The sequence below is a fragment of the Panthera pardus genome, unplaced genomic scaffold (genome assembly GCF_024362965.1).
Source record: "Panthera pardus isolate Hobbes unplaced genomic scaffold, ASM2436296v1 HiC_scaffold_16, whole genome shotgun sequence".
Classification (NCBI taxonomy): Eukaryota; Metazoa; Chordata; class Mammalia; order Carnivora; family Felidae; genus Panthera; species Panthera pardus.
Window position 1 is genome coordinate 47,164,186 of NW_026526721.1, and position 23,978 is coordinate 47,188,163.

Consider the following 23,978-nt stretch of genomic DNA (forward strand, 5'->3'; position numbering starts at 1 on the left):
ACAAAGTGTTAATGAAGAGTTCACATGAACGTGAAATAGTACAATGCCCATCTCTCCTCCCCCTCTCCCTGACCATCCAATTTCATGTTATACTTGACTTCAGAACCTATTGTCTGCCTCTTTCCAGTCTCTCATATGATTAGGACAGAGCAAGAAAGGACTAGGTTGGATACGCACCAGGAGAGTGAGTTTTTAGACTGAAAAGTAATATTAATGATCATTTAGTCCAACACTCTCAGTTTTACAAACAAGGAAATGGATTCTCAGAGCTTGCTTTCATGGATGGATTTTTGCTTGAGGTCTGTGGTCCTCAATGTTAAGACTGGGGATTTAGAAAACACTTCCACAATGTAGCCGTTCAGCTCAAACCAAATCTAAGACCTTCAGAGTAGCGGCAGAGAGGCTGACAAGCATCTTGCAATGAGTGAAAATTATCACCAATCTCAAGGTCATTTTACCTTCAACCAAACCCTTCCTTGTTCTTGACTAGGTTGTGGGGTTTTTAAATCAAGAAGAGCATTCTTTATTAATTTCCAAAGAAGAATGGCTATTATGTAGGATTCTCTATTCTTGTGAGCTGGCAGTGGACACCAGAACACACAATCAGGAGCATGAGAACGAAAATAGTAGGCAGAGAGAACAGTCACATTGATTTGGTGTTTGGAAACCATGATGTTTTTCTCTCAACCTTCCCATCACCCAAGATCTAATTGCATTAGGAAAGAGGGGAGGGACAGGATGGAAATATGGTACCACTCATATATTCATTTGACAAGTATTTATAAAGCCTACTTTGTACACAGTTATGAACTGGGTGCAGAAAGAATTTGCAGAGATAAGTCTGATTGGAGTTCTCTGGACCCTTGAGAGAGCTTTTATATGGAGCTTTCTTCCTCATAACCAGCTCCCAGAATTTATGACCAAAATTCATTGTTCAAAATAAAATACATTAGAGATTTGCTGCATTATCTGGGAAATTAGTATTTTCTATTTCAGTAAGTTCTTGCTGCTAAACATGGTTTGAGGTTACCTTTGCACTAACAACTAATGAAGTGTATGTTAAACTGAATCTGTAGTCTTTTAGATACAAAACTCAATGTAGTTTTGAATTAAGCTAAGGTCTGTGGCTAACTGGGTCTCCGGTGAGGGGCTGGGTGCTCAAATCTTTCAGACACAAGTCTTGGAATATGGTAAACACTAAATAAGTGTTAACTATAGCAGTATTGCTATTATCATCATTCGAGTCTCCAAAAATACCATGGAAAAGCTTCTAAAAAAGTGATCATAAAGGGCGCCTGGGTGGCTTAGTTGGTTAAGCGTCTGACTTCAGCTCAGGTCATGATCTCACGGCTTGTGAGTTCGAGCCCCATGTGGGGCTCTGTGCTGACAGCTCGGAGCCTGGAGCCTGCTTTGGATTCTGTGTCTGCCCCTCTCCTGCTCATGCTCTATCTCTTTCTCTCTCAAAAATAAATAAACATTAAAAAAATAGAAAAATGATTGTAAGCTGCCAATTTTTCTGACCTAAAAGTCCATAACAATTACACTTGCAAATTTTACTTCCTTCAGCAATAAAATATAGCTTGGTCCTGAAGCCACTTCCACAAGGCCAACCTGCAAGAAATGTCTTAGGCTCTCTGAATTTCAAAGCTAAAGCCTTTTGAGCTGCTCAGTAGTCAGTTCACTGAAAGAAGGGAAGTGGGAAGGCATCCAACATTTGAACTAGTGCCCTCATATGGGGGTGGGCAGGCTGTACTAACAGGTGGGAATGCAGACACAATACTTGTTACCCACTTATGAGGAACTGTCTTTACTTTAAGTGTCTTCAGAATCTCAACTGATTTTCATAATAAGTCTGGAAAAGAATGAGGACAAAAATCATCACCTTTCAAATTCTTCAAAAACGGGACAGCAGTAAAGCAGTGTTGTGGGATATGTGCTCATGACGCCCTCTGCTATTACTACTTTTCCTCCGCCTTCTCCTTTAAGTAATATCTAACACATACAAAGTGCTTATAGACCTAGGCACTCTCCTAAGCATTTTATGTTAGTCCTTCCCTTAATGTCCTTAACAACCTCAGGAAACAGGTAATGTTATCAACCTCCCCAATTTAGTGTGAGGAAATAGACGCACAGAGTATTTAAGTAAATTTCCCTAACATCACAGTGCTAGGAAGTAATAGAATCGGGATTTAATTCAGACAGATTAGCTCAGAGTTGCTACTCAAGCATTTCCCCTGACAGCTGCTCTTTAACTATTCCAGTAGCCAATGTGTATTTTTAGATAATTTTGAGGAAGGGGCACAAAATGGCCTCCACTTGTCTCCTTCCTCTGCTGGACAATTCCTATTTATTCTTCAACCCTTAGCTCTAGACAGTGTCCCTCAAGGATCCTGTGTCTGACCAACACTACCCATCCAACCACCCCATCTAGGTTAAGGTCTGTTTTGTCTTTAGTGGGAAACTTATACTAGATCAAGATTTAATTTTCAACGATAGAGTAGAAACTTCTTGAGGATAGATCCTTGTTTTACTTTCACTTATGTTTATATATTTCCAGCTTCTGACACAGTAGCTTACAATTTCAATATACGTTGAATTTAGGGTGCCTGGCTGGCACAGCTGGTTAAGCGTCTGACTCTTGATTTCGGCTCAGGTCATGATTTATGATTGTTGGATCAAGTCCTGCTTGGAATTCTCTCTCTCTCCTTCTCTGTCTCCCCGAATACATAAAGAAACATTAAAAAAATTAATATTTTTAAAAAAGATTGTTGAATTTAGTAATTAAACTAAGCAACAAATATTGAGTAGAGAAACAATGCCAGGACTTAGAAATTTAAGCAAATAAAAGCATGGGACACCCCCATACAGCCTTTTAGAGCAAGAGAGATATTGAGACCATCCCGTATAAAAGTACCCAGCAGCCTAAAGGCTGGATCCTGCCCACAGAGTGATATTTTTCCCCTACCAGTCAGTGTTTAAAAGAAAAAAAAGAATTGAGGGGTGCCTGGGTGGCTCAGTCAGTTGAGTGCCTGACTCTTGATTCTTGATTTCAGCTCAGGTCATGATCTCATGGTTCCTGGGATCAAGTCCCATGTCAGGCTCCAAGCTGAGTGGAGCCTGCTTGAGATTCTCTCTCTCCCTCTGCCCCTCTCCCTCTCTTCTGTATGCTCTCTCTCTAAAATAAAATAAAATAAAATAAAATAAAATAAAATTAAATTAAATTAAATTAAATTAAATTAAATTAAATTAAATATAAATTCAAAAATAAAAAAAAAGAAAAGAAAGAATTGGGCCCAAATTTTTAAACAAAGAGGTTTTTTCCCAATGTGTGGTTTCTCCTGAAAAATTTGAAGACCTGCCCAAACTAGGTACACAATGAGTAGTTCAAAAGCTGGATGGAGCAGTGCTCCCTAGTTCACCATGAACTCTGCCTAGCCAACTCCCTCACTCCCCTATCTCCCTGCTTTTCCAGGTACTTGGGCTTCCCCCACTCCTTCTGATTCATCTTCCTTATTTTATAGTTTAGGAAGAGGAGGCCCTGAAGAGGAGGCCACACACAAGGGTATCGTGTCGGAGAAGTGACTACACCCCAAGCCTCTCACCTCCCATTCAGTTTCCTACTAGGCCCTCAAAAGAACATTTTCCTCTAGGCCCTCAAAAGAACATTTGTGAAACATGTTTATCAGTGAATTTCCATGTTTCTGTGAATTCTTGTGCCTTGTAGTGAATTTTGGTCATAAAAAGAAAAGTCTCTTACCCACTCTAAGCCTCCTTACCAGATGTATCTTCAGGAACTGGCGTTGATTACATAATTCTTTGTCCTTTCCTCTCTCCACTGCCATTTTCTCTGAAAAATGTTTAGTGAATTAACTGTGAAAACCTTATGATTTTTCCTCCCAGACAGCACATCCATCTCTCTCTCCTTCAAAATAAATTCCACCCTTAGAAAAAATGGAACTTTCAATACCAAGATAGCTGTGGTTTGGTTGCTTTCAGTGCTTTGCCTGTGTTCAAAGGGCAGGATGTTACCACGTGGGCTAATTACTTAGATGGAGCTGTGGTAGAAAAGTGGTGGATTTCAGAGACGGCCCTCTCTGTGGCTGACAATTTATCACAACTTGGTGTTTTAGGCTGAGCCCCAGCTTGAGAACTAAAATTTTTTTTTAATTTAAATTCACTTTTGGGAACAGTCTTGTGGAATTATCTCTGCTACTCTTGAAATGTGTAACAGAGAAAGAACAAATTCACATTTACTGACCAAGAAATTGTCGAGATTTTTTTTTAGCTCTTTTATAATTCGGAAATTTCCAGGGCTAAAAATCACAACTCCAGTAGGGTTACTGTTTTGACTAGAGATTAGCTTGGAGTGGGGGCTGGAGGGGCAATTTTGGAAGAAACTGATTAATTATTTTTATTTCCAAGTGCTGTTGATTTGATTTAATGTTTTGACCATGTGGGATAGAAATTCTAGGGCTTGACTTTTAATATTAAGTCATTCAAGGTTATGTGGCTCAGAGTAATTTTAGTTAAATAAAACTTCGACAATTGAACCCCAAAAATAACGAGATCAAAAGTGAAAAAAGGTCAACAATTTGGGGCCTCATGCCCTGTACCTGTCATCTTTAAACCCGCAAAGACATATATGCACCATACAGTAATTTAATTAATAAATATTTTAGTATTAATGAAATATGGGAAAGGCTTGGATGTCTTCCTTGGTTCAAGGAATTTTGTTTGTTTCACAGTTTCTTATAAAAATACCAAAATGAACAATCTATTGCTGTAATAGTCTGCTAATAAAAAGAAAATGCTAACACGGGAAGTTGGCTTGCTCACTTCATCTTCTGGATATACTGATAGAGAAGTACTAAGTGCCAATCAGAGTGGGGCAGAAAAAAGAAAGATCTTCCCATGCTTTTCAGTCCTTCCTTGCCACCATCCTAGGAAAGTATTGGGAGAAACATCTATAGTGGTTAAGGGCTCTCTCTCCTGCTTCCAGGAAATGCCCATGCTGGCTAGGAACTGAGCACAGTGTTCTTTATATTTCAATCTTCTCAATTTTCAAAACTTTCACCAGAACTTTTAATTGTAAGAACAACCACTAACTCATTTGAGTTTCACCTGATCTCTCAATCTTTCTTGAGTAAGATGCTGACCGATAATGAAGCATCTAAAAGGTCAGAATTGCAGAAAAGGAGAAAAGGCAAGAGCTTCTAATATGACAGACTTCCTCAGAAAGTTGGAGTCCGTAAGCAAGCTATCTTCTCCTCTCTGTCTCTCCCTCCCACATCTAGAGGTTGCCCTAGAACCCTGACTTCTTAAACTTCAGGACCTAGATGAAGGCCATTCAGGGAACATGGTTACGTGCTCTTGTCTTTTTACCTAATTTGGTTTAAACTTTTTATTCTCTGTGACCTTAGATATTTTGGGAATGAGTATAATTTTATCACTTTATTCATTTGTTACTTACAAAGGACTACTTCAAACACAACTAGTGAGTTTTAACTGTCTGTGTGACAAGGATACTGCTGAATTCTGTTGGTTGAAATTCACTTGTAATCCTATTGGTCTGAATAAGAGTTCAGGGTGAGATAAAAGTGTTTACAGTAAGCAAATGTTCCATGAAATTTATATTTTACAGAACAGATTATGGCTATTTGCTCTAAATAAGTGATTTTACAACAACCAGTTCATTGGATTACATTAAATGAAACTTCTCCACACATTCTCCCTTGCAAAGGTCTAAAAACAGCTTTAGTTCACATTGTGTAACTTACATAAATTATATTAGTGAAGAGAAGGAGAAAGATGCTCTCCAGAGGACTTTCCAGTCCTTCTCTGGACACACCAGGAAATAATTGACCTTGCTACACGTCACCAGACCCATAGAACTGGGAGAACCTTACTCTTGGGATGCCCACATCAAAGCATACTTTACTATAGAACTGCCTTTAAATTTTGGATCTTTAATTTTTCTTACAAAATGAACATTATTCTTTCTAAAAAAACATGACTATGTCACTCACACCTATTCACTACCCACTTCTCCTTCCTTAGAGCCATACTCTGTATTCATTTGTCATTTCCCTCCCAGGAAGTTATACATCAATACTTGCTAAATGACTCTGAGGGAATTTTTGAGCTTAAATATTATGAGAAGTTTTCTTTTAATCATTTGTAGCCACTTCTTAAAGATTTCTCTAAGTAAGCTTCAATTTTTATTTAATCTTTCAATATGATTTTAAAAATTATAAATGGCAATTTTTTTTGTCCCTAAACTTTGTTTTATTATTTAGGTTCTTCCTTTTGTTTCTGGTCAGGTGCAGCTTATTTCATCAGAGGAATACTTAGGGGGAGGGAGGAGCTATTCAAACTCTTCCTGTTCCATCTCCAGCCGTAAGAAGGAAGATGTGAGATTAATTTAACTTGATAATATCCAAAAGGCTTGAACATGTACATTCATGAAATGATGTATCTATGAAGTGTGGGTATGTTATTCATGTTCACAGCTACCATAGAATTTTAGAACTGGAGGGGACCTTTGAGTCACCTAGTCAATGTCCTCATTCTGCCAATGAGAAAACTGTTGCCTTGACAGGATAGGAGACCTGCTTAGGTCAGAACTAGAATTTAGGTGCTCTATGCTCTGAGAACAATGATGTGTTCATGTTATGGGGAGAAATCAAAACAAAGCAAAAACAGGATTCCACTTTAGAACTTTCTCTTTTAAGGGTCCTTTCAAGTATTTTTTTTGGGGGGGGGGTCCTCTCAAGTATTTGATAAACTATTTCACAGCTGACATGCTTCTATTTAGAGAGACAAAAGGAGCTAATTGTAGACCTCAAGTATGTGAACTATCATTTTAAGAAAAATATTCTCCAGATGTTTCCCACCTCCTTTGAGAATGGAAAAGGGGAAATGAGTTTAAAGTTCAGCAGGAAAGATCCAGATTAGATATTAAGAAATGTAGGTCTGTGAAATCCTGCAGTTGGTTACTGGAGAATATTGTGAAATCTCCTCTTTTGGAGAACTTGTGGAATGTGGGGGTTGGTCATTTGCTTCAGAGGGGTTATGTGGGTGGCCCATTTCTAGACCTGGGGACACAACCTAATTGAGATCTCAAGTTCTGTAGGACCTGTGAGGTCATGCTCTGCTGATAGCTATTAGTGAGGTTGTTTGCTGCTCTTGGTTATAGCAGATTCATCTGTGAAGCATATAATTTTCAAGCTGCTTTGTACTTATATCAGTCTTGGTAGATGTAAATAAGCAGATTGATTAAAACTAATGAGTGCTTATGATGATCTTGCCCACTGCCTTCATTGAAGTGATTGACCAACATCTGATAGGTTTTTTTCTTTGGGCTTCATCTCAGCATATTCACCTTGCCAGTGGCTATCTGACTTCATGAATGCCTCCCAGCTTGTGTCCCTAGTCCAAAAAGCAGAAAGTAAGGGATCCAGTCCAAGATCTCATCCTAAATAACAGAGAATTTCTTTTCTTTCAGCTAAAAAGGCAGCCTTGGTATTTGGAGGACAAGATGGAGAAAAGTGACAGTATAGTTAGATCTCTGCCTTGTAAAACAAAGTAGAAAGATTTGTTAGCTAATGTATTGGAGGTCAGCTCCTAAAAGTAATCAAAGAATAATTTAAAGATTTTAAGTTGGAATCTAACAGTCTTGAATTTCAGTAAAATAATCAATTTTATAAATATAGGATGGGGAGATATCATTTGAGTTTAACATTAAATAAAACTTAGTAAGTAGATATAAGATTAATGATATAATGTATTTGAAGTATGTTCATGGTGGTGGCATAAAGTAAGTACTCAAAAACATAGCTAATATTATTATAACTTTTATGTTCATTGCCTCTCCTTCCCCAACCATCCTCTAGTTCTGGTTTTCTCATATACAGTCACCAATTTTGCCCCTTGCCACCCTGGAGCATTGAACCATTCTTCCATCTAACTCCCTCAAAATCAGTTCTGACAAAAGAATTAGGTTTTCTTCGGAAGGATTAGGATTTCTTCCTCTCTAAGGAGATGAAAAAGGGGATTTACAATACATTCTATAATAAACTTAAAAAGCCCATCTGAAATGAGTTTTTTTCTTTTCTTGAGTGTTCCTCCACTGGAGGTCTCCTTTTCTGGGACTCTCCTCCATGCAGCAATCAACTCTGCTCACACTTAATCTCCTCCAGAATCCCCCAGAATTTCTCTATCCTCTGTGATTTAGAGTTGCTTCTCTTTTCCTTTAAACCCTAGGTGCCAGCCCATCCAAGCACAGAAGGCTCAATTTTTTTAGTAAAAGGGGTTTCAGAGAACATCATCTCCACAAATGATAACCATCTATCTCCTTACCTACCCTCTCCTGCTTGGTTTTTCTCCATGTTTTCCAAAACTGCCTATATTTATGTATTTGGCTATTTTTTTGTGTGTCCCCATCAAAGCATAATTCTCAAAATGCTAAAACCACAATCCTCATTCATAAGTGAACATGCCAAAGTTTTATTTAACATGGTGACAAAGTTGGTTTGAAACAAAATATTAAAAACTTGGGGCTTTAGGGGTGCCTGGGTGGCTCATTCAGTTAAGTGACTGACTTTGGCTCAGGTCATGATCTCACTGGGTTCAGGCCCCGCATTGGGCTCTGTGCTGACAGCTCGGAGCCTGGAGCCTCCTTCAGATTCTGTGTCTCCTCTCTCTGACCCTTCCCCACACATGCTCTGTCTCTGTCTCTGTCTCTCTCTCAAATAAAAAAAAAAAATTTAAAAAATTAAAAAAAAATAAACCTTGGGGTTTTTATTATAATGAGCTGATAGAAAAAAATCCTGAGTTACATACAGTTACATACAAAACTGGTAACATAGCAAAGAGCAATAAAACCATATCCTTTTCAACATAGTTGACTTGTTATATCTGTAAAACTAATCAATTATGCAATAAAGTTACATATCCCTAGTTAGATGATCCTAAGGTAATTTTATTTGCATCACAGTAAAAGATCATGTAACCATCTATCTTTTGCCTTATCCAATTTTGTGATATATTTTTAATGTCCACTTCCCACCTCCCGCTAAAAGTAAGCTACATGTACCCTGCCATATGAATCAAAAAAGGTGGTCTCTCCTACTAGCTGCTCCTACCAGGTAATAAAAATAACAATAGTTGTACAACTAGATAATAGGTTGCTTTATGAATGTTTCCATCATGATTAATATTCAAATAGGAAATATGAAGGCTTTCATATTTCAACTAGTGTAGGTAGGATTCTAAATGTAGAGTGAGGCTGAAATAGATATTTTCTAAAGCCCCATCAGCACTAAGAGTTTTGACTGTGAAGATCTATCTAGAAATAGATATTGAGAAAATGGAAAGAATATCACATAGTTGCCTTGTCCTCAGTTTACAATCATGTTGAAGTATAATGGACCAAACAAAAAACAAAAAACAAAAAAACAAAAAGCAACAGGAAAAAACATAAGGTTGATGAGCTGCATTTAACTTTGTGTTAAACTTTCAATAGGAAGAGGAAGATAATGATGGCTGAAAAGGTAGGGAAGACTGCAGAAGTAGGAATTGAGTTGGTCTAGAGGAATTGTCTAGGTGATATGAGCTGAGTTGTATCCACCAAAATTCCTGTGTTGAAGTCCTAATCCCTAGTACCTCCAAATGTGACTGTATTTGGAAGGGGTTTTTTAAAGAGGAAATCAAGTTAAAATGAGGTCAGTAGGATAGGCCCTTATCTAACATGACTAGCATCCTTATAAAGGTCACAAACACACAGAGGAAAGCCATGTGAAGACATAGAGAAAGGGTGGCCTCTACAAGCCAAGGAGAGAGGTCTCAGAAGAAACCCACTGTGCCAACATCTCAATCTCTAACTTCTGGTCTTCACGATTGGGAGAAAATAAGTTTCTGTTGGTTAAACCACTTGGTCTAAGATACTTGGTTATGGCAGCCCTAGCAAACTAATACAGTAGGGTTAAAATGTGGAGGATCAAAAAGAAGAAACCCTTAGAATAAAAAGAATACAATGAAGATGTGAAAATGAAGATAGACACAGATGAGTAAAGTTCTGAAACAATGGTTTACATTAGTGAAAGGCACCCATAACTACCAGTGTGATAAGAAAGACTTTGTGTGTGTGTGTGTGTGTGTGTGTGTGTGTGTATGTTGTGTCTTAAGAGAGACAAGTAAGCCTTTCAACTTTCACATCTCTATCCAAAATTTATTTCCCCAGAGATGTTTTACCCACCACTCTTTCCAGAACAGTGTCTTCCACCCCAAGGCATTCTCAGGCTCTTCACCCTGCTTGCAGGCTCTTCACCCTGCTTGGTTTTCTTCATGGTAGTCAAATCTGAAATTATAAAATTTATTTTTAACTTGTTTATTATTGCCTGCCTCCCACACTAGAAAGTGGGTTCAATAAGATCTAGAACCTCATTTGATTCACTCCTCTCTCCAGTACCCAGTTTGTAACATTTAGTAGGCACTCCTTAAATAACTATACTTAATGAATGAATTTCTCTGAGAAATGTAATCAGAAGAGAACCTTCTTTGAGAGGCATTGGAAAGCCAAGAAGACAATTCTGGTAAATATCACAGGAGTAGGATTCTGCCTGACTTCCCCTTGCTTCAGGGGTGATATATCTGAAGCCTTGAGAAACTATAGCTCCTGTGGGAGGGACTACCCAGGAGGAGATGGAAGAGGCTTGACCACCACCACCACCACCACCACTACCACACACACACACACACACAAACACACACACACACTTGCATGTGTTGTGTTAGCCTCATGTGAAAGGGAAAGTTGGATTTAGGACAAGGAGTGAAGGTTTAAATACTTAAACATTCTTTTGCACAGCAAACCAAAATCTCACGGGGATAAATACAAAGAGAAAATGCTGAGGAGCATTTAAAATAATATATATCACATTATTCTGTTATATACATCACAGGTCACATGAGGAAACTGAAATTCTCTGCAGCCCTTCCCAAATATAGGGAACCATTTAGAGCTATACAAAATGATTAGGATTGGCAACTCTGACACCAAAATGAATAACTGCCTTGGTTCAGCTGTTCTTTTCTTTTCTTTTTTTTTTTTTTTTGCCCTTTTTTAACAAGTATATTTTAATGGCCATTATTGTTTTATTCATGTTAGGTTTATCATTACTGCAGTTAACCTCACATTTATTTTGGCTAGTATCTTTCTTTGAAACTCTTTGACATTTCAGTTGGTTTTGATTTGTCTTTTTGGTCACACTCCATTAATAATAACTTAAATTTGAATGGTGCTTTTCAGCTTACAAAAAAATTCCTATTATCATTTGTGCCCTCAAACAGCTCTGTGGGAGAGGCCAAGATTATAATTTATTTTTTATAGTTGCTGTTTTATAGGTAAGGAAACTGAGACCTAGTGAAGATAAGGCACTTACCCAAAGTCATAGACATGGGGAATGGTATAGCTACAACTCAACTTGGTCTTCTACAGGGCATGAAACCCATCACTAAGTTGGTCTGACTGGCAAAGATCCACTGTCTGCACACATTATATATGTTGATGTTCACGTATACTTGTGCACACGTGCACACACACGAACACACACGTACCAGTTATCAAGTATAAATCTAAGAAAACATCAACTAGAATTCACAACATTATTGTATCTTGCGTCCTCGGGGGGGGGGGGTAAAAAAAAAAAGGGGGGGGGCAAGAAAATCCATTACCACCATTTTTTTCCCAGTAGAAATTCCAAGGCTCCTTCCTCCCACCAGGTGTTTGTATAGTGTTACACAAATCTGATGTTCTTTTGAGTGATTTGGGGAGAACCACTGCACCACTTTGACCACCAAAACTATCCTCAGGGACAAGAGGGAAATCAGTAAGGGTAAGTCAAGCAGTAAATTCTAACCAGGGCCCCTACATAAATATTCAGTTAAAACTGAACAAAGTTTATTTAAAAAAAGAGCCAGAGAAATGGCAGATGGCAGACCTAAGGAGGTGGTTTTCAGGAGAGAAAGGCCAATACTACAAGAGGAAATAATTGTAGTAAAGTAGGATCCCACTGGGCCTTTGGTATTCAACTGGTCTTCTTCCAGGCATTTTGCTTCCTTCCAGTTTTCCAATGTTTCGTTAGATTGTCCTGGTTTAAAAATTATTAAGTATAATCCAACACATTCACTGAATTGATGGAAGGGTGAAGGGCCAAGTATGCTAGCTTATTATTAAAGACATCACCACAAGTTTAGGGTTTAGTAATTAAATTCATTCATCCCCAAAGATAGAATTCAGTCTCAGCTCATACATTACCAGGTATTACCATGTATTTCTAGTATAGATTAATACTTCCAGCTCTCTGGTGACTGCCTTAAACCCTGAATGTTAAGGACTCTAGAGAACAATTGAGTCTTATTTTTAACAAATAAAGAACTTGAAGAGATCTGTTCAGATACACAAAACTGAGAAATAAGGTCTTAAGCTCTGGTCTTCTGAGTGAACAAAGTAAGGAATGGTGGTTTGTATAGTACGTTGTAATTTGTCTTAAAGGAATATGTATTATATGTGCATATTCTTAGAATACCTCTGGAAACATATGAGGAAAATGGGAAAAGTTGTTGCTTCAAGGGGAAAGGATTAAAGATACTGGAGAACAGAAGAGGATGGGAAAGTCACTTTTTCTGCTGTCAATCCCTACTAAAAAAAGTATAAGCTCTGTGGGGGCAGGGCCCATTGACCATATTATATTTATCTTTATAATCCCTAGCTGGGTCTAGCATTGTGTTTGATGAGTAGTTAATAAATTATCATTGAGTACTTACAACAGATGTTCTTTTCCCATCTAAGATAAAAATGGACCATAGGGGCACGTGGGTGGCTCAGTTAAGTGTCCCAACTCCTGATTTTGGCTCAGGTAATGATCTCACAGTGTGTTTGATCCCACATCAGGCTCTGAGCTGAGATTCTCTCTCCCTCTCTGCCACTCCCCTGTTCATGCGCGTGCTCTCTCTTTCTCTCTCTCAAAATAAATAAACTTTTCAAAAAAAATAAATAAAATGGACTATTGAGTATAAATCAATACCAATTTTGTGGCTCTTTCCAAATGGTTTATAATAATCCTTCTTAGACAGAAAATAACAGCATTCTATCTTCTCCCATTTACCAGCACATGTACTATGTAGAATACACTTGAATCAAATAGTTCTTGAGACTATTCTGATTTATGAAATGGAGAAAGTTTTAAAAATCATTTTACTGACAGATGTTTTGGGGGAAATATGGTTAGTATATTTAGAAAAATTATAAAGCAGTGAATTTTGTGGTAGAGATTCCATTAAATATTTTCTTAGGTGCTTTTTATTAACCAATTCTCCTGTAGCCTGTTCACACTCTTGGCATCCCTCTTGAATAGGATGTCGCAAAGTCAACACATATTTTCTAAGTGGAAAACTGTGATCCAGAATTAAGGCAGAAGCAAAGAAAACAAACTCACAGGAGATTGGAAATTAAATTATTTAGAGATAGTTTATTCAAAGTTCTTCAGAATATTCTGAAATTAAAAATTGTGAGAACCTTGCCACTTCTTTCTCCAGCATAATGATGACACTCCACTTAGGATTCAGATTTTCAAGTCCTTTAATAACGTGTGGGGAGCACCTTATTATGTCCTGTCAGTACCAGGGAGAACAGACTTCAGTGTGTACCACAGTTGTCCTCTAGTGGGCTTTTGTGAGCACTGCAGTTCCCTGGGCTTCTGGGTCTTCAGCCCTGGGCATTTCCAGAGGTCTTTTTGAGTTGGTTTTTATAAACCTATAAGCCCCATTTGCATTTTTTCTGTTAAATGTCAAATTGAAAAGGGTACTATTAAAGGGCTTGTACAGTTTAAGGGCTTGTACAGTTTATTCATGTGAGTAGTTACACAACCCTATTTTATGCAACTAATTTGCTTTGTAAACTCCTTTCCTTCATAATAGTACAAGATAAACTTCAATGGACTCCTGGTCCAAATGAGCAGATTCTAAACTAATGACTTTACGGTATTTAAGTATTACAATGGCATTTTGGGACTGTCATATTGTACCTTCTTTCCAATTCAGAAGACTTCTGTGGTTTGCATTGCTGTTGTCTGCTTGCTCTTCAACTTTTACATTTATTTGTGACCACACCAAAGCAGCTAAAGGGTAGATGAAAAATCTCAGTCCCTGGCATAAAGCCTATCAATTACTTACCATTTCCACTTAGAATGGAATTTTGGCACATACTAACAAAGCCTGACTGGCCACCAAGTTTGCCTCCTTTTGGACAACCTACTCAATCCATTAGGATTAAGTTTAGTGCAAATGTGATACTCAAAAGAATAATGATTTAAAGAAGAGGATAAACCTTTAGCTCTTCCTTGTGTAAACAAATTCTAAATTTAAGGATTAATATGGGACCTTCTTGTTCAGCCAAGGCTGAGGTCTGTTCTAGCTTGTTGCTCCACCATGCTCAGTGCACGGATTTCACTTCTGGTCCCAGATGTCTGCTCTGCTTCCAGGCAAATGTATCCACATTTCAGCCAGCAGGAAGGAGGAAGAGGGACAGGGCCACTCTCTTTCAGGGTCCTTCTTGGAATTTGTACCCATTACAACCACATCCATTTGTCACATGGCCACACTTGGCTGAAATGTCTTTATTCTGGGCTGTTTTGTTCCAGCTAAAAATCAAGGGTTCCAATACCATGGAAGAAGGCAGAATTGATATTTCCCCATAGTTTATAATCCCACTAATTGCCTTCATTTGACAGTTCCTACTCTTTTCTGTTTTTTGCTTGTTTTCTCCTGAAAAGGCACCATCTTCTTCCTTTTCATTTATCTTCCACTGGTGATGTTCTGCTGATAAAGACTGTTTCCTTCTTCTCCCCCTTCTTTCTCTAAATAGACATGTCTAGTGGCCTGTAAGGCTTTCACCATGTTGGTGCATTCCTTCCTTCCACAGGTGATGGCTGTGCCACCTGGCCCTCTGCAGCTGCTGGGAGTGCTGCTTACCATTTCCCTGGGCTCCATCAGGCTCATTCAGGCTGGTGCTTACTATGGGATCAAGCCGCTGCCACCACAAATTCCTCCTCAGATCCCACCACAAATTCCACAATACCAGCCTCTGGGCCAGCAAGTACCTCACATGCCTTTGGGCAAAGATGGCCTTACCATGGGCAAGGAGCTGCCCCACATGCAGTATGGCAAAGAATATCCACATCTACCCCAATATATGAAGGAAATTCAGCCAGTGCCAAGAATGGGCAAGGAAGCAGCACCTAAGAAAGGCAAAGGTAACATCACATTCCTGTGCTGTTATGAAATGGCAGCTTTCCAAAATCCTCAGCTATGAGATCAGGGGAAAAGCTACATTTTATAAATTTTTATTCTTGAATGTATTACTGATATTCATTAAATGTTCACTGTGTTCTAAACTCTATCCTCAAAAAGTTCAAGACCTAAAAATACAGACAAAATTAGTTTTCTGTTGTGCTTTATTTTAATAGCATTAAATGGCACAAAACACATTTAATAACAAATAATTTATTCTCTTACTCATTATCTGTTCAAACATTTGGCAACTATTTCATGAGCATCTATTTTTGTGTCAGACTCTGGGCCAGATGCTGGGGGGATTAAAGCAATGGGGGAAAAAAAGGTGACAAGTCAGTCTCATGAATTGGGACACCAATGTTGTAAGGACCTACTGTGTTAAAAATATATATATTTGAAAGCATTTTGTGATCTAGGAGCTGGATAAATGTCACTGTTTTTAAGAGTGCTTGAATTAAGCTACTACACCTGTTAATAAACTGATAAAAGGAGACTATAAAAGGTAAGGACTGCATGACAGATGAACATTTTTCCCATTGCTTTCCAGCCATATTCATTAGTTATTCAGCACCTACAACATGCTTAGCACTGCGAGAGACACTTTCTTAAAACTTCAGTTGTTTTATCTGGATTCTGAGGAAACCTAGCATTTATAGGAAAGGAACTGCATCGGCATAGCAATTCCCTTTGAGAAAGTGGAGGCCATTCCTACTGGTCCCTGCAAAAGCAGGAAGCTCTACTTCTGGGGTACGACTGGATTTGGTGCTAAGAGGCCTAGAGGCCAGAAATGAGAGACCTGAAAATAATATAATATTGTACGTCAACTATACCTCAATGAAAAAAAAAAAAAACCTTTCTGAAACTACTTTTCTTCATCTGTAAAGTTAAGATTTGTTGAGAAAAATCAGTGGCATAAGGTAAGTAAAATGCTAAGTAAATACTAAAGCAACATAGAAACTTCTGACTTGCTACAGCTGGTCATTCAAGAAACTCTAGGTAAGAAGAGTATGTTCAGGCACTGTGCCAGACATCAAGGATTCCTGATGAGTAAGACATGACCCTGTCCCAGAAGTTCTTGATACAGTAGCTACACACTGCTTGGAAATAATATGTCTTAATAGCACTAGAATATCTACCTAGCATAACAGAAGCATTCCCAATTTTCTTCTCTTTAGGAGCTGATAGCCCACTTAAGGGATTATCAGGATTGTTTTTCTTCCTTTCTTGAGTGGCCTGCCTGGATTGTGGCACTTCCTGTTCTTATTCTGATGGGTACCAGATTGCAATTGGGGAATTTGCTAAGAATATAAGTTCTATGGTTCTATTTTGTTCCCTGACAGTAGCTCAGTGAAAAATATGATGGTCAGGATTAAGATATGACTATTTGTTAAAATAAAACTTTGAGGCCATAAATTTCATTTCTTTGTGTTTCATTTCAGTAGCATAGAAGATCCAGAGTTGTATTGCCGTGTAAGGCACAGCATAATCATCCTAACAAACATGTGCTTTGTATTTTGATAACAATCTGAGAAAGCATAACATCTTTCATTATCTATTATCTAATCTTGTAGTGTGGCTATATTATCCTTGCTGCAGAGAGGCAAGCAGAAACAGTGAAGGCTTAAGTGGCCCAGTCCAGATCTCATTTCAAGTCCAAGAAGAGCTTCCTGCCCCTAATCCCAGCTCAATTCCTTCTCCACACTGCTTGTCAGCCTAAAGTACCTTACTTCTCCTGTTTGAAACCTAATTTGCAAATGAGGAATAATTTATTAAAGAATTCATATTTGAGGCTCAGGAAATCCTATAGCACATTAAAGGAATTAAGCAAATGTATTTGGCTCTAGAGACAGACGTGGAAGATGTTATTAAACCACATACAAGATAAAATGCTTCTATTCTTCCCTGAATCCACAAGATAATTACTTTCATTAAACACATCTACTGCTTTTCAGCACAAGAGGAAATATTATTTAGCCACAAAATATGTATTTAATATATAAGATACATTAAAATATTATTTAGCCAAAAATATTAATAGGAAATATTATTTAGCATAAAATATATATTTAAATATATATTAAATACATATAAATATAATTATATATAAATAAGTATATAAATATAAATATATTAATATCTATTTAATATATAAAATGTATTAAAAAATCAAGGACATGGAAAAATACATTAGGTAGAATAAATAATAAAAAAAATAAAAACGCCAACACTGTTTAACACATACACACACCTAGAATACATGAGATGAAAATACATATAAATGTCAAGTGATTATCTCTTGAGTAGTGGGCTTATAGGCAACTTTGATTTTTCTTCATCCTTCTTTGAATTTTCCAAAATCTTCATAGCAAACACACCATCTCAAAACTTTGGAGTTTTGTACTTGGAAAAATGTTTCCTCATTACTTTTTAGCTTTTTTATATAACCAATGCTGATAAAAGCAGCTACAGATATCAGTTCTCAACAGTATTTCAAACATGACAAAACAGTTATCAGCCTGATTGTCCTTTAAGTACGGATAACACAGTCCTGGAAGACGAGCACATTATTCCTAGTCTTTCCTTTCAGTAAGTAATAGGCTAAGGTGTCAAAATTAAATAATGATCGTCATGACTTCCTTAAGTAAGGAATAATAAATATTAATTTTTCTTTCTCTTTTTTTTTCCCTCCTTGCCCCCACTCCCATCCCCTCTCCCCCAATAGAAATACCATTAGCAAGTTTACGAGGGGAGCAAGGTCCGCGTGGAGAGCCTGGCCCAAGAGGACCACCTGGGCCCCCTGGCTTACCAGGTCATGGGATACCTGGAACCAAAGGAAAGCCAGGGCCACAGGGATATCCAGGAATTGGAAAACCAGGTATGCCCGGAATGCCAGGAAAGCCAGGAGCCATGGGAATGCCCGGAGCAAAAGGTGAAATTGGACCCAAAGGGGAGATCGGGCCTATGGGGATCCCAGGACCACAAGGACCTCCAGGGCCCCATGGACTTCCTGGCATTGGAAAACCAGGTGGGCCAGGGTTACCAGGGCAACCAGGTGCAAAGGGTGAGCGAGGACCCAAAGGACCACCAGGACCTCCAGGACTTCAGGGTCCTAAAGGAGAGAAGGGCTTCGGGATGCCAGGTCTGCCAGGCCTGAAGGGTCCTCCAGGGATGCATGGCCCTCCTGGCCCTGTTGGACTTCCAGGAGTCGGCAAACCAGGAGTTACAGGCTTCCCTGGGCCCCAGGGCCCCCTGGGAAAGCCAGGTCCTCCAGGTGAACCTGGTCCACAAGGCCCTATTGGAGTCCCAGGAGTTCAAGGGCCTCCTGGGATGCCTGGAGTTGGGAAACCAGGCCAGGATGGGATCCCTGGCCAGCCAGGATTTCCAGGCGGGAAAGGGGAACAAGGACTGCCAGGGCTGCCAGGACCCCCAGGCATTCCAGGGATTGGGAAACCTGGTTTCCCAGGACCCAAAGGTGACAAGGGCATAGGGGGTCTGCCTGGGGCTCTGGGACCAAGAGGGGAGAAAGGACCAGTAGGAGCCCCAGGAATGGGGGGTCCCCCAGGAGAGCCAGGCCTGCCTGGAATCCCAGGTCCTATGGGCCCTCCAGGTGCTATTGGTTTTCCCGGACCCAAAGGAGAAGGTGGGGTTGTAGGGCCACAGGGGCCACCAGGTCCCAAGGGTGAGCCAGGGCTTCAAGGCTTCCCAGGAAAGCCAGGTTTTCTTGGTGAAGTAGGGCCCCCTGGCATGAGGGGTTTGCCAGGTCCCATAGGGCCCAAGGGGGAAGCTGGACTCAAAGGTTTACCGGGGCTCCCTGGTGCTCCCGGGCTGCTTGGACCAAAGGGAGAGCCAGGAATCCCAGGGGATCAGGGTTTACAGGGTCCTCCAGGCATCCCAGGGATTGCGGGCCCCAGTGGGCCCATTGGACCACCTGGAATGCCAGGCCCCAAAGGGGAACCGGGCATCCCAGGGCCCCCTGGGTTCCCTGGAGTAGGGAAGCCTGGAGTAGCAGGACTTCATGGCCCCCCAGGGAAGCCTGGTGCCCTTGGTCCTCAAGGGCAGCCGGGCCTTCCAGGGCCCCCAGGCCCTCCAGGACCCCCAGGTCCCCCAGCTGTGATGCCCCCTACACCACCACCCCATGGAGAGTATCTGCCAGACATGGGGCTGGGAATTGATGGAGTGAAACCCCCCCATGCCTATGGGGCTAAGAAAGGCAAGAATGGAGGGCCAGCCTACGAGATGCCTGCCTTTACAGCTGAGCTGACTGCACCCTTCCCACCTGTGGGGGCCCCGGTGAAGTTTGACAAACTGCTCTATAATGGCAGACAGAACTACAACCCACAGACGGGCATCTTCACCTGCGAGGTCCCTGGGGTCTACTACTTTGCATACCATGTTCACTGCAAGGGGGGCAACGTGTGGGTTGCTCTGTTCAAGAACAATGAGCCCATGATGTACACGTATGATGAGTACAAAAAGGGCTTTCTGGACCAGGCATCTGGGAGTGCGGTGCTGCTGCTCAGGCCCGGAGACCGAGTGTTCCTCCAGATGCCCTCAGAACAGGCCGCAGGACTGTATGCTGGGCAGTACGTTCATTCCTCCTTTTCAGGATATTTATTGTATCCCATGTAAAAAAGAAAAGAAAGAGAGATTTAATAGAAGAAAAGAAAATGATGCACCGAAAAAATCCAAATGAAAAATGTAATTGCTTCAAAACATTTATATAGTTGGAAAGTTATATTTCAGTGAAAATTTGAACCATCGTGTACAAATAAAAACTAAGATGCATGTTTAATGCTCTGCACAGCAGCCTATAATTGAAAATGATGGGATAGATTTATGTATCAAGTACTGACACTTGTGTTGTACCCACTGGAATCATATTAGCTGTTGTATTGTTATATGCTTCCATAACCTGCTTATTCAGATCATTCAGAATATTTCAGTATGAAAGATCATAGCTAATGAAAGTCATTTGCTCATACTGTTTAAAGATTTATCAATATGGCTTAAAGAAATGTCATTGATAACAATTACATACCGTATTTACTTGCATAATTTCCTCTGTATTTGTGCAGATATTTTGCCATGGAATGTGGGTGAGGGGTTCTGCTGTGTTACAGCCCCAGCGGGAGAGAATAAGGGGGGACCAGTAGGGTTTTAGTCCAAGGGATATTTCCCTCCTGTCAGAGGCTGTATCTTTTCTCAGCACGAGTCCTACTCAGAATTGTCTATCTTGTCTCTCTAAAAGAACAAGTGAACCAATCGACCACCGTGTAATTTACTCAGTGCCTCCTCTGTGCCTTGCACTGGATGAGACGTTTGAGGGACATGAGACAGTGCCACGAAAGAAGCTAAACAACCAGCTGGGAGACAGGGGCAGTAGTTAATTCACTTCTTTCTCAAGGGTTCTTTTTGTTTTATTTTCTGTAATTTTTTTTTCTTTTTTCTTCCCTCCATGTAATTTCCACTATGATCCAACCAACATAAGCACGTGGAAGTCATAAGAAAAAAATAATAACTTTCCAGTTTTGTGGAATGTTCATTATCATCAGCAGTTTTCAATTGCTTACATGCCTATAAAAATCCCCCTTCCTTGCCTACCCATACAAATGACTACAATGAGGTTTCACCCATGAAGGAGCTTTAAGTGTTTCTCAGTAGCTGTTGAATTTTGAAGAAATTTCCCAGTGTTGTATATATGCAAATTGGTATGTCTGAGGTTCCAAAATCAATTTCCAAAACCCAAGTCATTTTTTACTTGGGGAGGAAAAGAAGTTTCAGAATTCCATAGGAAAATAATTTTTTTGAAAAATTATTTCTCAAGTTTTAAACTAAAAAAATGGATGTAGTATTTTCTACTGTAGATACTAGGAGGAAAAGGAAAGTTGTAGGAAAAGAACTGTTTCTTTAGAAGCAACCTGAGGAAGAGCTATATGAAATGTCAAACGGCAAATAAGAGTCCATGCTTCTTTTTCACCTCATACTCAGCACAAGTCAAGGGTCAATACAAGTTTAACGAGAAAAATAAGTGTCTTTCCAGGTTTTCACTTAGGTACATATTAACTGCTTCGGGCATTCAAATCTGGTCTCAAAATGCAGACAAAATATTTCAGTCAGCTATGAGTCTGCCGCTGACACTATAAGGAATTGGGGATATAATGTGGGGTTATAGTGGTGGACTCTTGTATCTCTTCCTCAAAATTAAAAGTGAGAAGTTGAGGGGAAAGGTACAGATGGAAAAATACACAAATAAATACGGTATAAACACACATGGAAATGTGTCTATGTCAAATCTGAATCATTTTAACCATCAAGAAAATCCTCCCCAACCTAATAGGTGTCTTTTCCCTTATATGGTAAACGAGCACCATTTCTTCTCAATTTCTTAAAAAGAGAAATGAGTTCATTACCAGAGGGTTTCTTATTCACTGCTAATTATATGACAAACTTTTCCCATCAAAAGATATCCAACCCAACTTTCATTTTCAAAGCAGACAGCGTTTCTATGGCCAAATACCCTTCAGGTTGGTCTTGAGGATGCTGGTTTTGGACTGATGACTATGGAGGCAATAAGGACCCACTGGGCTCCTTCAGCTAAACAGATGCATTGAAATGGCTTGGAAGCAAGTCAAATCAGCTGATCTGTAAATCCGTATTTATCTGTACATGTATGGGCTTTTTCTTTCCACCAAGTAAGAAAGTACCTCTTTAGGTAAAACCAAATTTCACATTTTAAAATACCTTCCAACTTATTTATTGGTTGTTACTCAATTGCATATATATATATTATATATACATATATATAATATATATATATGAAATGTGTGTGAGTGTGTATATCATCAGGCATATGCTTCTAACTTTTAGATAGGGGAGGAGCAAAATTTATGCCAAATACTGTGTATTCTACAATGGTGCTAATCTCAGAACTAAATGAATTACTCCATTTAATTTAAAAAAGAGTTTTAAATAATTATCGTGTGTGTCTGTGTTTCCCTTTTAAGTGTTGCACATCCTGTTAACACATTAGTGTAAAAGCAGATGAAACAAACAACCACATGTTCGAAAATCTAGGGATAGAGCTATAATCCCTATTTAATTCAAATTCAACCAGAACTTTTCCATGTGAAATGAACAAAATTGGCATTGTTATTTAAACACAGAGTTTTAATGCAGTATGACATCCCGCAGAGGAAAAGAATGTCTGTAGTGGGTGACTGTTCTCAAATATTTTGCAGAACACCATGAAAGGTGAATAGACTGGTAACTTTTTTGAGTTTCCATGATAGATTTGAGACTTGTCAATAGCAAATCAATTTTGTATTTAAATTTTTGTACTGATTTGAAAAAAAGACTTATTAAATATCTTTAAAAGTATGTTTCTCATCTTGTTCATATCACTCAGCTGACACTGAACCTCATAATTTTTTTTATCTCCCATGTACTAATGAGCTGCTGAAACAGAGACCTAAATCATAGCTTAAACAAGACAATTATTTCTCTCTGACACAACAGGTCTGAGCATCAGCAGTCCAGTGCTCATGTAGTAGCTCCAGTCAGGGCCCCAGATTCTTTCTATCTTTCTGCTTTTCCACCCTAAAGTTGTTGCCCTCATCCCCAAGGTCCAGGACAGGTAACCATCACAGCCACATTCCAGGCAGTGGAAAGGTGAAAACATCAGGAACGGGAGAGCATGCTCCCTAATTGCTTACATTACTCCCTCCCACATCCTATTGCTCTGAATTTAGTCACATTGCCCAAAGCTGCCAAGAGAGTGTGGGAAATTGAATATTTATTCAGGGTAACCACATGCCCAGCTGAAAATCAGGGATTATCTTAACATGGAAGAAGGGAGAACAGATATTAGGGGACAATGAATGAGCTGCTGCATCTATCACCTCCATCATAAAAGGAAAAAAAAAAAACTGCCACAAACCTCTCTTCCCCCGCAAGAAACCAATCCTCAAATACTCTATTCTATTTTAGCCAGCCAAACTAGAGCCGAATATTTTGAGGGGAGATAGTGGTGAGTAGAGCTACAGAGCAGAAGCAGACCTGTTTCAAGAATCTAAGCGTCTTAAGTATCACTGATGAAAGAATTCTGCTGTGATGATTTATCAAGCTCAGAATGATTGTAACTTACATCTATGATATTATGAAGATATCATTTAAAGCATTCCATAAACAAGTGTGTATCACCCATCTATGGGCTGATTAACTCACTTGCTTAAACCATAAGTCTGGAAGCTCAAGACCACAGTTTCCATTCCCAATCAGCCCAATTAGTTCTATTTCATTCCACAGCTCTTCCATAACATGAACCAATCATCTTGTATGCACACACTGTTGGTCACAAAGGTAAACAGAAGGGCGGATACAGGTGACACAGGCAGGGAGGAATAAATAGTTGGAATTCAGAATGCTGGACAAGCAAGGCGAATCCATCATCACAATGGGTCTGTAGCATCCCCTTGCCTTAAAACAAAACACAAAGTAGGCCTACTCTGCACTCGATACTACTAGTACTACGAGGCAATGTGAAGGATACAAAAGCAACGGAAAACATGACCCTTCCCCTTAAAAAAAAAATCATCTTCTGTTTGGAGGAAATTAAGATGTTTGTTAAG

At 39.4% G+C, this 23,978-nt stretch overlaps 1 protein-coding gene across 3 annotated transcripts in view; it reads left to right on the forward strand.

Annotated features, from left to right (window-relative positions):
• The window catches only part of COL8A1 (collagen type VIII alpha 1 chain), a 151,904-nt gene extending 129,176 nt beyond the window's left edge, over positions 1–22,728 (forward strand). For all 3 annotated transcript variants that reach the window (XM_019448153.2, XM_053903251.1, XM_019448151.2), the window contains 2 exons: positions 14,981–15,311; positions 18,074–22,728. In XM_019448153.2, the coding sequence (XP_019303698.1) occupies positions 14,984–15,311; positions 18,074–19,980 (2,235 nt within the window). In that variant the 5' untranslated portion in view covers positions 14,981–14,983 and the 3' untranslated portion in view covers positions 19,981–22,728. The remainder of the gene's footprint in view (positions 1–14,980; positions 15,312–18,073) is intronic.
• The last annotated feature ends 1,250 nt before the right edge of the window (positions 22,729–23,978 follow it).